Source organism: Monodelphis domestica, chromosome 5 (genome assembly GCF_027887165.1).
Source record: "Monodelphis domestica isolate mMonDom1 chromosome 5, mMonDom1.pri, whole genome shotgun sequence".
Classification (NCBI taxonomy): domain Eukaryota; kingdom Metazoa; phylum Chordata; class Mammalia; order Didelphimorphia; family Didelphidae; genus Monodelphis; species Monodelphis domestica.
Genome location: NC_077231.1, coordinates 236,879,418 through 236,892,734, shown reverse-complemented (window position 1 = coordinate 236,892,734; position 13,317 = coordinate 236,879,418). Strand labels below are relative to the sequence as shown.

Genomic DNA, 13,317 nt, shown 5'->3' with positions numbered 1-13,317 from the left:
ATAACCATATTAGCAAAAGGTATTTTTGAGTATGTATTGTGCATCATTTTTGTGATATCTCCTGAAGAGTGATATTAAAGAAAAAAACTATCTTTTTGCCCTTAGTCACAAAATCATTCTGGAGACGTCTTTAAATTGACCTTTGAAGGAAAAATTTAGATCCATGGAGTTTGTATGATAAAAAAAAAATATATGTTCAATTAGTAGTTGCTATCTACTCCAAAAAATAAAGAATTTTTTTGTCCATAGAGAATGTTATTTGGACAGTTTAAAGTGGAAATCAGAATCAAATGGAAATTTGTGGTTATTCTATTATTTGGCTTCTCAAATATAAGCCATCTATGCAATGGATGATAAATTTTCAAATTTAAGTGCCTACTAGTCCTATTCAGGTTCTCCCCTCCCTCCACAATGGATTCTTCTTTTAAAAAGTTATAGATATCTAAATTCTCATTTCCTTAGAGTCACTGAGATTTTTATAGCACTTTATGGTTTACAAGATGTTTTCTTCACAAGAAACCAAGGAGGTTAATGACTTAACCGAGACTACACAGCTAGTGTCACATCACAACCAATACTTAAAGTCAGGACTCTTCATATTTAAATCTAGTGCTTTTTCTAATACACTACACTGACAGTCTGTCATCTCTCTATCTGGATGACTCTTTCCTGCCGCCTCCTTCTCCTTCTTTCTTCCCTCTATCCACTTTCCTCCTTTCTATGTACATACACACTCACACACATAACTTTAATAAGAAAAACACTGTTGATGAGGTAAGCTTCTTGGCAATTTAAACAAAATTGTGGGTTGTATTGAGATAAATGTTCATTTGAGAAGCGATTACAACATTGCTCTTCTTCATTCTGTACATTACTTTTTAAGGAGAGAAAAACCCAGGAATAATTTATAATTCTGAGCTTTCAAAACATCACGCAGCTTGCTATGATCTGGAGATGGTAACGCAAAGCTAAAGATTTCTATTTTAAGCACTAGCCCAATTAACCCATGTCAGTCAGGACTGGTTAACTGTTTTCTCTCTTTATATCACTGAAACCAGAGCACAACCACCTTTCCTCCAAGCCTTACTGAAAATAGCTTCCCTGGATGTGTTGGTTTCTATTGGCAGTGTTCCCTCCTTATAATAAAATATGAGGCTTTCACTTACACCATACTCTGCTTAACATTAGATTCAATGTCAAGTTGGTGTCTTTGTATCTGTTGCATTAACAAACTGAAGTTCACTTTGTTCCTTTATGTGGTATGAGCTGCATGGTCTTATTTTGCCTAAATGATTTCTTTCTATAAAATGATAGAGAAGGGGGCAGCGAGGTGGCTCAGTGGATTGAGATCCAGACCTAGAGATGGGAGGTCCTGGGTTCAAATGTGACCTCAGACCTTCTGAGCAGTGTGACCCAAAGTCACTTAACCCCCACATTGCCTAGCAGCTTCCACTCTTCTGCCTTGGAACCAATACACAGTTTTAATTCAAAGAGGGAAAGAAGGGTTTTTTTTTTTATTAAATAAAAAATAAATATCAATAAATATCAAATGGAATATCAAATGGAGGGGAGGGGAGGAAGAAGAAAGCAATGCTTGTTCATTCACTTTTTCTTTTTTCTTTTCCCCTAAATGTCCACAGGAGCAGTTTGAGTTTGCCTTGACAGCAGTGGCAGAGGAAGTAAATGCAATACTTAAGGCACTCCCCCAGTGAGCACCCCAATTCCTTGAATCTCTCTGAAGACTCATCCCTCATCCTCCATCCCTGTGAATGTTGTTGGAAACCATGACTTGACCTTAATTGTGTCTTCTATTGTAAACACATAATCATAGGGTCTTCAAAATGCCTATAGCTGATACAGTTTAGCAGTTAAAATGTGTATTTTTGTTTAAATAAAAAAAATAGAAACATCCAGTGTTGGAAGGGGGGGATAGTTTATCTATTCATTTTCACTTTCATGAAAAAAATTTTCACTTCCTGAAAGCACACATTTCACATACATTAGTTTCAAATAATATAATATTAATAGTTCATTAATTAGCATATTCTTATGCTCTTAGAAAGGAATGATTGGTTTTCATCTCTAACTTTCCAAGGGAAGACTGATAAGGTCTTAAATACAAAACTCCTGGGTTTAAAAAAAACAGATTTTTTTAACCTGACTTACCTTAAGGAAATTGCCTTCTCATGAAGAGTTTAACAGTTATTAAATTATGTAGTTTTTATACAAATGGCTAGAAGACAGTGTGAGTTGCTATTGTAGTGCTGGTGGCCCAACCTAGAGGCAAGTGATTTGACCTAATTGGCACAATTGTTTGGCAGTCAAAAGCATGTAATCCATGATGCTGTATTAATCACAAAGACTTTCTCCTGTGTCCTGATGCTTTTAGATCCTATTTACTAGGTCTAGAAATTTTTTTTAAAGTTACATTTCCATCTAACATATATTAAAATTCCACAAACCTAAAAGGCTAAATAAATGCTATTTTCCAGTTCGAACATTCAAACTGACTTTCCCTATAATAGAAAGATATTCAAAACAATATATAAGGCCATCTCATATGGAAACACATGTCAGTCTTTGGCATTAGGGCAGCAGCATTGCTATATTCATTTTGTGGATGAATGCTCAGAATAGAAAGAAAAAGTTAACAAGGTGCTTGAAAGTATAGAAAGTTTCTGAATAACACTAACTAGGCTAACACAGTAACTTCACAGTCAAGAGATAAAATAGTGCAACCTGTAGGAAATGTTTTATGGATCTCTATTAGTAGCCTTGGAAACTACCATGGAAATTCCTATTAATTTCACAGAGGGAAAGGAAATAAAGAAACTTCTTCATGTACGATTTCATGTCAAAAAACAAACAGGAGAAATATGGAAATGTGGTCAGCCACCCAATTATATTTTGTCCATGTAACATCAAATGCCTCATTTAACAAGATTTTTCCCCTCCCTCAATTAGACTGGTTATTTTGGCATTATATTTAATTTTGTATTATGGGGGCTGAATACTTTGGTTAAAAATCATACTCGTTGTTTTTGTTGGCCTCTGAAAGATTATCTATTTCTTTTTGCCTTTCATTGGACATGATTTTCATGCTCAACAAGACCCAAAGGTCTTCCTCCCTATGCTGTAGGATTCATTCATAAGGCTGTGAACAAGGTGTTTCCTGTCGCTTAGCTTTTCCACTAAATTCCATATCATGCCTACCATTTCAATTACATTAGAAGAAGCAGTGCCTCCTGTAAGAAAAAGAGAGATGCCAAAATGTATATGTCTGTTAATGGTATAGGCATGTGATGCTGCTTTAACTCATCTACCTTTCCTATAGAAAAATTGTTTTTCTCTAGTGGTAATTTAAATTGTAGACAAGAAAACTATCTGAATGAAGGGAGCTAATACCTAATTGTAATGTATAACTTATATATGTCTCAGATATTCTCCAACGAGGGAGATATATTTAATTGTGCCATATTAAACTTTTGATTTCAGATTTGAATGGTCTTCATTTATGAACTTCTTTTTTGCTGTCAAACTTTGTTGTTTCAAAAACCAGTATGTTTACTTTGGTTTAGAAAAATGATAGTGCATACTTAGAGCTGAAAATCATATTGCTATTTTAACTATATTGTATGAAATATAATCAAGGCAAGAATTTCACAGAGATCTTATTTTTAGCAAAATAATCTTATCAAAATGCCTCAGATATACCTTTTCTAAGGAGGTGTTATAGTCTATTCTTAGTACGTGTAATGACTTGATATGAATATCCCATAGGGACATGATTACAGATACCATTTTCTTCTGCATAAAGCATTCCACCTAGAAGAGTATCTGTCTCCCTCCTGTCTCCAGGAAATAAGTTCCTACAATCTTCTTCAGCAACTGGACATCTCTGCTAGTACTTCGAATCCTTTATTGACACAGAGATCTTCCTTAAGTACCCCCTCCATACAAAAATTATCCATGCTTTAGGACAAGTCCATTTCCTCTTTTGTCCACAAAGGAGCTGAAGAAGACCCAATTATGCTTCTCCATATAATAGCCCCAAAGAATACTTGAAAATAGCTACTAAGTGATGAGCCCTTTAAAGCTTTGTCAAGCAATAACTAAAAGAAAATGCATTCTGAGGAGATGACTGTCAAGAGACGCCTTTTCCAATTCAATGACTATTTTATTTAGGTAAATAAAGCTAAATAATCACCATCAAGCAACTCTAAATTAATAATTTCTGTCAGAAACATGGCATCAGTTTCCAAAAAGAGGCTACTCTGTCTTGATTGACTAACTTCCAATCCCTCTGCTACATTAAGAGAATGATCTCAAACACTTAGTGGTGGGATGGTCTCTGTCTTACAACTAACCATAGCTGAGTGGTACCAGAAAACCAGTGATTACAGACACCATTTTCATCCATTGTATTCCTTGTGTATTTCTCAGAGAGCAAAACAACCTACTAGATATTTCAAGGGGCTGATAAAATTTTGTGCAAAGCTAATATAGTTGGTAACTCAAGGCTGTCTATGGCAGTACTCCCAAAAGCTCTGGCAGTGGCCAATTGATTTTAAAACCCTAACCAGAGTTCAGTCTATCTGAGTCTATCTCTTGGGTTACAGTTCTGTGTAATCAAAACATTTAACTTTTCAAATTGTCTTATTGTGAATAAAACAATCTCTAATATCCCCTTGGTGCCTACAAGTTTGTGACCTATTCTTCAGGATTAATTCATAGGGTTACATAGTTATAAGGAGGGAAGTGACATTCAGAACTTTCATGCCACAAGTAAATAAATAATGCAATAGCATTCCTTCCTAACAATTATCGATAGTGATGGAAAAGTACTATTATCAATAAATACCATCAATAATAATTACCATTACTGGTGATTGGAATCCTTCCTTCCGCACTACCTCCTACATTTCTAGCATTGTAGTAGGGGCATCCTAAGAGACATCCTTGACCCCAATTATCTTACCTCCTGTAGAAAACACTAGATAAGAATTTTAAAGCAATATATAAGGAAGTATATGTGGGAACAACGGAGTGATGCAAGGGGAGAAACATTAGTCAGAGAAGACTTCTTGAGAAAGGTGAGTCTTAAACATACAAGTCTTGAAGTGATAGGATGGGTTGCATCAGATTGTATAAAAGATTACACAAGACAAAAATAGAGCCAAGATGCTACAGTGTCTGTTCACTTCTCCCTTCATATTATCACCACAGCCAGTTAACTTTTCTTTAAGTTATTGCTGTTTCACCTTCAAACTATTTTATGGTCAGATCCTTAAATGAAGCATTTTGCTGAGATTGCTCCCTTGAGGTCATGACAAATAATGGATTTGGGGACTGGGTGTTATTTTACAAAATAAAAAGGCTAGTCAAGCCTTTGCATACTAACCCTAAAATCCCATTAACAGAAGAAGATTATGTCAGTGTCGATCTAGAAAGTGAGTTTGTTTAAAAAACGTTGCTTTCATGGTAGCCCTCATTGGTGTTCTCTACAAGTATCCATAGAGCACACTGAGTCTTTCGAATTCTCAATTGACCTTCATCATGACTAGCATATTTTATAATAGGCATTTAACAGATATTTTTCAGTTGACCATATCCAAAACAAATCACCCAAAATGCAAGAGGCATAAAATGCATCCTTAAAATTAAGTAAACCCTGGCTTAGGAGTGGGTGGTGAGGAAACAACTCACTTATTCTATCAATAAATTCAAATTCTCACCTTACACGTCACTATGGATAAGCCAAGAAGGGAAACGTCAAAGCATTCTGCCCATCTCACTCTAACACTACTAGAAATGTCCACTTTTTCTAGATATTTCTTGTCCTCCAATGAGGGACAGTATTGGCTGGTTGGATCTCTCTAAAACTAGGTACAGAAACTAGGTCTAAGATGGACCAAAGTATACCTTTCTGTTACATCCTAAATACCCAAAACTATTCCAGCATATATCATAAGGAAAGACTATCGCTATAGTCTCTGACTACCTGAACGTAAAGGAAAGATGGTCATAGCTTCAACAGATTAAGTCAATTTACAATGGTTTAACTCATGCAGATGCAAAATTCTCCATCCCTTCTGCATTCATCTGATGCCACAAATCTTAAGCCTTGGGCGCTCTGGCACTTAGTTGTATGGAAAGCGTGTATGCATTTTGATTCTATCTTTATTCTAAGACAGAATGTCCTTGATTTTAAGTCAGCCAAAAGTCTGTCTTAAGTCAGGTGAGGTCATTCAGCTGTTCCTTTCCATGTGCAGTGCCAGCAATGATTTTGTTCAATTTGGTTGTCTCTTGACACGGGTTGCCATCTTCCTTTTATGTGGCTAAAGTAAACTATAAGCCAAATCTACAGATCAGATGTGTGTTTGGGGAGGGACAGGAATCTATTTTTCAATTTTCGTGCCAGGAACTGAGTTTTAAGTTAATTCTATTAATACATTTTACTAGATGGTACAAAATGATAATCGTGTCATGAGAACATCCTCTATTTTTTTCTTCCCAAGTTAACTCAGTGCTTTTAAAAAGCTGATTTGCATGCTGTCTCCTCCCTACCTTTCTGTTGCTGTTTTGTGCTCTCACTTCTAAATGCATGCATAAAATAACCTCAACCCAGTCCATGGGGAGATGACAGCAATATTATATGTAAACTCTGTTTTGTGCTTTATTAATCAAGTAAAACATTAATAAAAAGAACCTGTCATAATTAGTGGAAGAGGAATTAATTTAAAAATGTTTATTGGAATAGAAAATTAGAATTTGATTATACCTTTGTTGCTAAACAATGGGTCGTTTTAATTTTATTCCACATATTTGTTTAGAAACTGGTCTTAGCCATTTATTATGATCCACTTTTTAGGAACTGTACCATTTCTGTCATTTGCTTTTTAAATTAAGTATGATTTGTAGATTTGATTGGTTTGCTTTTATTTTCTCCTTCCTTTAGAATATTTGAAGGTTCTTCTGTGTTCTGAAATCCATACACAAATCCCAAATCTATCATTCATCTCTCCAGGTTAATTTCTTAGCAAATATACTACGTTAAAGGTTTGGCTTACACAATGCAGTTAAAGAGCAGTTTTCTCACATCATTTTTAATTTGTCACATTCCACAACCAAGAAATGTGACACCAACAAAACCTTATTGGGGATGTGTTCATGCATGTCCTTTGTATTTGATGATGCAACATTGGTCCGTCTTCAGGTCTTTTTCCTTCCTGTTCATCAATTATACTAAATTCTTAAGATGTATATAAAAAAAATTATACAAAATATTCTGTCCTACCTCTATACGAATTTCACTTGTGAATAAAGTAACATTGTCTGTGGAGTATGGGGAATATTGCAACACAGTCTGAAAATTTTCCTGGTTGGCAGAAACTGAGTTGTTTTGGAGCACAGCATGGTAGACATGACTGGCATGATCCAGACCATGCTAAAATGGAAACTGAGGGTTTCTTGGAACTTTCTGGATATGTTGGCACAGAAGAGCTGAGAATCTTCACATTGTAAGTCTTTAAGATTCGATTGTACGTTTTCTGGAGAGCTAGAAAGGTCTCATAGACGTGGCATTGAAATAATGGGAGTTATCCTAAGTTAGTGTCACAAAGCAGAAGTTTGGTTCCTGGCATCAATCAGGACAACATGAAAATGTGAATAGACGAGGCTGGTCGTTGCCTGAGTTCCCTTATTGAGCATCTGGCTCCTGGTACATACAGTACTAGGCACTGTAGATGCAAAATTAAACACCAAATAGGTTGTTTCTGCCCTTAGGGAGCTAAAACCCCAACGATAGAGATAACATATGCTTATATGGACAATAAAACACATACAGAATATTCAAAGTCAAATGAACAAATAGAGGAGGGAGGGGCCAGGAAAAGCAGCGCTACAGTATGATTAGATCTTAGAAGGTGATATTTGAGCTGAGCTTTAAAGGATACGAGGGACTCCCAAAGGTTGACATAAGAAGGGAGTCAGTTATAAACATAATCAGTGAAAAGGCATGAAGACAGAAGATTTGAGTGTCGTATATAAACGAAAGAAGAAGGAGTGTTGGCTGAACTGGAGAATAAATGGAGGAGAGTAACATGTAATAAGGTTGGGATTGTAAAGAGATGTAAAGCCAAAGAGAAGAGTTTATATTTCATCTTTAAGAAGTTACTGCAGAGGGCAGCTGGGTGGTTCAGTGGATTGAGAGCCAGACCTAGAGACGGGAGGTCCTAGGTTCAAATCTGGCCTCAGACACTTCTCAGCTGTGTGACCCTGGGCAAGTCACTTGACCCCCATTGCCTAGCCCTTACCACTCTTCTGTCTTAGAACCAATACACATTCCAATATGAAAGGTAAGGGTTTAAAAAATTGCAGTAAAAAGAAGTTACTGCAATTTGTTGGCAAGGTGGGGGTGAGATAGTCAGAATACTACTTTTAGGAAAACCACTTTGGTGGCCAGGGATGATGGACTGGAGTGGGGAGAGCTGAGGTAGAGAGAGCGTTTAGAAGGATATTGTGAAATAATCCAAGCATGATGAGGGGGAAGGAGTATTTTAGTGGAGAGAAGAACACTTATGTGAGTGTCTTTTATAAAGGTAGAAATGACAAGATTTGGCAACAATCTTCCATCCTTACAACACTAGACTCTCTGCCTTCCAATATAGCAGAATTCTGGTAAATTGGGCAACATTCTATAGTGGGGAGAGCATAGGCTACTTGTGTAAACTGAGGCAAGTCAATTAACTTCCCTGTGTCTTAGTTTCCTCTATTATAAAAGGAATGGGTTGGACTAGATATTCTCCAATGCCCCACTCAGCTCAAAAATCCCCTGACTGTAATTCAAATGATTAGGAAGGAAGCATCTTTGCCTTTTTTGTCTAATGGAGAGGAAACAGGTAGGTAGAAAGGAAAAGTGTCACAAGCCTTGTGGGAGGAGCTCTTTTTAGGTTGAGGATGTTACAACAGCCTCCCTTAAATTACCCCATAAGAGGTGACCAACTTGTCCATTTATACATTGGTCTTCTATAAAGAATAGGTCCTAAGATCAATGAGGAATCAGCTCAAGAAGGAAGAGGTATACTTAAAACATATATCTCTACAAATATTATATTTATACGTTTTTAAAGGTTTTTGTTTAGCCACTCTGTAGAGCCAAACCTGACTCATTTTATCAGGAGAATAATGTTAATATAATGACTTTAGTTTCACCTTTTTTTTTTTAATAAAGCCCTCACCTTCCATCTTAGAATTAATACTGTATATTGATTGCAAGGCAGAAGAGCAGTAAGGACTAGGGAATGGAGTTAAGTGACTTACCCAGGGTAATATATCTAGCAAGTGTCTAAAGACAGATTCAAACCCAGGACCTCCCATTTCTAGACCTGGCTCTCAATACACTGAGCCAACTAACTGCCCTCTGATGTTTCACTTTTGAAGAAAAAAAAAAACTCTTTTCCAAGGAGTATGTTGTAGCAACTCTTATTAACCAGCTCAGCAACACCATTCTCACCTTGGTCTGTGCCACCAAAGAACCTGAGGGCTGTGAAATCATACTCCTGAGAACCTTCATAACTCAAATTGTATATGCCAAGCCTAATGCTGGGGACAGAAATTTATATCTCAAATTTTCTACATTAGTATCTTTTTCCTGATAGTACACTATACACTTATGGTCTAGGACAGAGGTGTCCTATGCATGACAAGCAAGCCAATGCTCACAGAACAGCTAAATGCAGCCCAGACCAGATTAAAACATAAATGGAAAATGTTAAATGAAATGGAGCATTGATAATGTTAAGTTGGGTCAACGCTGGGTTCTCCATGAGCTGCAGTTGTTTCATCTGTAAAAACAGGGACAATCATCATTAAGCTAATAGCAGAGTACTTGGGAGGCAGTACCAGGGAACAGACCCAGAGAGAAATTTGTGGAGAGTGAAGAAAAGATTTGCCAAAGATTAAATTTTCCTTTCTGTGAAGATTAAATGAAGTCTCAACCTAGAGAGTCAGAAATTCATTTTCTCCAAAGCCCTTCATAGTTCCCATTAAGCCTTTACTTTTTTCTCTACAATACTCCTTGTCTAAGTTCTTACAGTTGGGAAGGTCTCCAAGAGCATCTCCCTTGTAGGATTCCAGCCCACGGATTCCTGGTGTGTTTACTCTCGTTTTATCTCTGGACAGATGTAGGGAGTTATTTTCCCTCCTGGCTCTCACCCCCACAGGATACTCTCTGGCACGAGTCCCCTCTTTCTTAGGAGAGTCTAGGACCCAAGAGGGATGTTGGGAAGGACAGCAAGAAGAAGGCCACCTGCTGCTTCTAAGAAGCAGTTCTCTTTTTAAAGAAGTAGAACATAGGCAAGTTTTTCTCTTCAGGTAGACAGGATTCTCTGGAGTATGGACAACCAAATGAGTTTTCAGATGGTTTCTAACTATGCTCACAAAGTGGCCAGCTTATCCGTTAGGGTTTGGCTCAGAGAGTAAAGTCTTGAGAAAATAAGGCATAGGACATGTAAGTTTTTTTTTAATTTTTAATTTTTATTTGGTCATTTCCAAACATTATTCATTGGAAACAAAGATCATTTTCTTTTCCTCCCCCTCCCCCCTCCCACCACCTCTCCCATAGCCCACGTGCGATTCCACTGGGTATCACATGTGTTCTTGATTCAAACCCATTTCCATGTTGTTGGTATTTGCATTAGAGTGTTCATTTAGAGTCTCTCCTCAGTCATATCCCCTCAACCAATGTATTCAGGCAGTTGCTTTTTCTCGGTGTTTCTACTCCCACAGTTTATCCTCTGCTTATGAATAGTGTTTTTTTTCTCCTAGATCCCTGCAGATTGTTCAGGGACATTACACCGCCACTAATGGAGAAGTCCATTACGTTCGATTATACCACAGTGTATTAGTCTCTGTGTACAATGTTCTCCAGGTTCTGCTCCTTTCACTCTGCATCACTTCCTGGAGATTGTTCCAGTCTCCATGGAATTCCTCCACTTTATTATTCCTTTTAGCACAATAGTATTCCATCACCAACATATACCACAATTTGTTCAGCCATTCCCCAATTGAAGGGTATCCCCTCATTTTCCAATTTTTGGCCACCACAAAGAGTACAGCTATGAATATTCTTGTACAAGTCTTTTTCCTTATTATCTCTTTGGGGTATAAGCCCATTATCAAGTTTTTTTTTAAACCCTTACCTTCCATCCTGGTATCAATACTGTGTATTGGTTCCAAGGCAGAAGAGTGGTAAGGGTTAGGCAATGGGGATCAAGTGACTTTCCCAGGGTCACACAGCTGGGAAGTATCTGAGACCAGATTTGAACCTAGGACCTCCAGTCTCTAGGCCTGGCTCTCCATCCACTAAGCTACCCAGCTGCCCCCAATATGTAAGTTTTGATGAGGAAAAGAGGAAGAATAGGTCCAGATCATAGGCACAATGACCTGAAAAACTAAAGATCTAAATAGAGGAAGAAAGGCATCTGAAGTGAATGTCAAAGTGAAGGGGGTTAAAATCTCTTCTATTATGTCTTCTAGTCCTCACCTTATAAACTGGTTAGAGATAGAATCCCAGTTGTACATTCAAGGAGAGTTCTTTGTTTTGCCTATAACCAAAGGATGCCAGGATATTCTTTGCACTAAAAGGGATGGGGGTTGGGGTGGGGGAAGGCCAAACACATGAAAGAACAGAGTATAATATGGATAGAACTGTCCAGGCATGGGAAATGGGCTTCAGGAAGTAACCTAAAGTACTATGTTGATAGTGAGAGAAGAAAACCAAGGAACCAAGAAGTATAGATACCAAAACAGAGACTTAAGAAACCTCAGAGGAGCCAGAAGATTCTAGAACAACAAAAGTAAAAAAGAAACAAACAATCCATTGATCACCACCACAAAAAGACTACAAGAAGAGAATGCACAGGAAAATCATTGCTAAGTTCCATAACTCTAAGGTTAAGAAGAAAACACTTCAAGCAACATGGAAAAACCCTGTTTAAATACTCTGGTGCTACAGTCAGAATAATAAAAGACTTAGAAGCTTCAACATTAAAAGAATGAAGGACATGGAACACAACATTTTGAAAAGCAACAGATCTGGGTTTGCAACCAAGAATAACAAACCCAGCAAAGCTGAGCATATTGCACAAGGGGGAAAAAATGGATATTTAACAAACTAAATTAGTTTCAACCATTCTTGGGGGAAGAAATCAGAACTCAGTTGAAAATTTGATCTATAAGAATCATAAGAAGGTAAACATTTGAAAGGTCGATTATAAGGGACCTGGCAAGTTCAGATTGTTTACTTCTTATATGGGGAAATGTCATCTATAACTCTTTTGAATTACAACATTACTTGGGTAATTTGAAAGAGCATATACAGACAAAAAAGGTCAAGTTAAATATAATGAAATAGGCTAAAAATAAAATAGGGTAGGAAGAGGTAAAATGGAACAATTATCTCATAAAAGAGGCATGAATGGAAGAATTGTCACAAAGAAGGGGAAAAGAGGTAGAGAGCTGATAGTACTGGAATCCTACTCTAATTAAATTTGGGTTAAAAAATAACATATACAACTAGAAGAATAAAAGTCTTCTTAATAAACAATAATAGTGGAACTTCAATTGTCCTCTCTTTTAGCACTAGGCAAATTTAACCAGAAAATAAATAAGAAAGAAGCCAAAGTGATGAATAGAATCTTAAATAAGTTGATTAAGAAAGTTATCTGAAGAGAATCGAATGGGAATAGAATGAAATATATCTTCTCATTGGTACATGTTAACTTTACAAAAAATTTTCATATATAAGGGCACAAAAACAAGTGTAGAAAAGCAGAAATGTTGTGTATCCTTTTCATATCATTATGCAATAAAAACTTCAAATAATAAGGGGCCATGGAAACCCAACATAAAAATTAATTGGAAAATAAATAACTTAATCTTAAAGAATGAGTAAGTTAAAGAACAAGTCACAGAAACAATAATTTTTTTTTAGAAAATGACAATGAGACAACATACCAAACCTATGGGATACACCAAAAGCAGTAATTAGAGGAAATTTTCTCTCTCTTACTTATAGTAATAAAATAGAGAAAGAACAGATCAATGAATTGGAAATTCATTTTTAAAAACTGGAAAAAAGAACAAATTTTAAATCTCCAACTAAACACCAACTTAGAAATTGTAAAAATTAAAGGTGATATCAATAGAATTGAATGTAATAAAACTATTGAACTAATAAATAAATCTAGGAGTTTGTTTTTTTAAAAAATCAACTAAGTAGATGTCATTGGTTAATGTGATTTTTAAAAAGAGAAA

The 13,317-nt window shown here is 36.4% G+C and overlaps 1 protein-coding gene across 3 annotated transcripts in view; it reads left to right on the top strand.

Annotated features, from left to right (window-relative positions):
• PTPRN2 (protein tyrosine phosphatase receptor type N2) overlaps positions 1-3,502 on the top strand; it is a 1,540,336-nt gene extending 1,536,834 nt beyond the window's left edge. For all 3 annotated transcript variants that reach the window (XM_007504686.3, XM_056800889.1, XM_056800890.1), the window contains one exon: positions 1,641-3,502. In XM_007504686.3, the coding sequence (XP_007504748.1) occupies positions 1,641-1,712 (72 nt within the window). In that variant the 3' untranslated portion in view covers positions 1,713-3,502. The remainder of the gene's footprint in view (positions 1-1,640) is intronic.
• Positions 3,503-13,317: the final 9,815 nt, after the last annotated feature.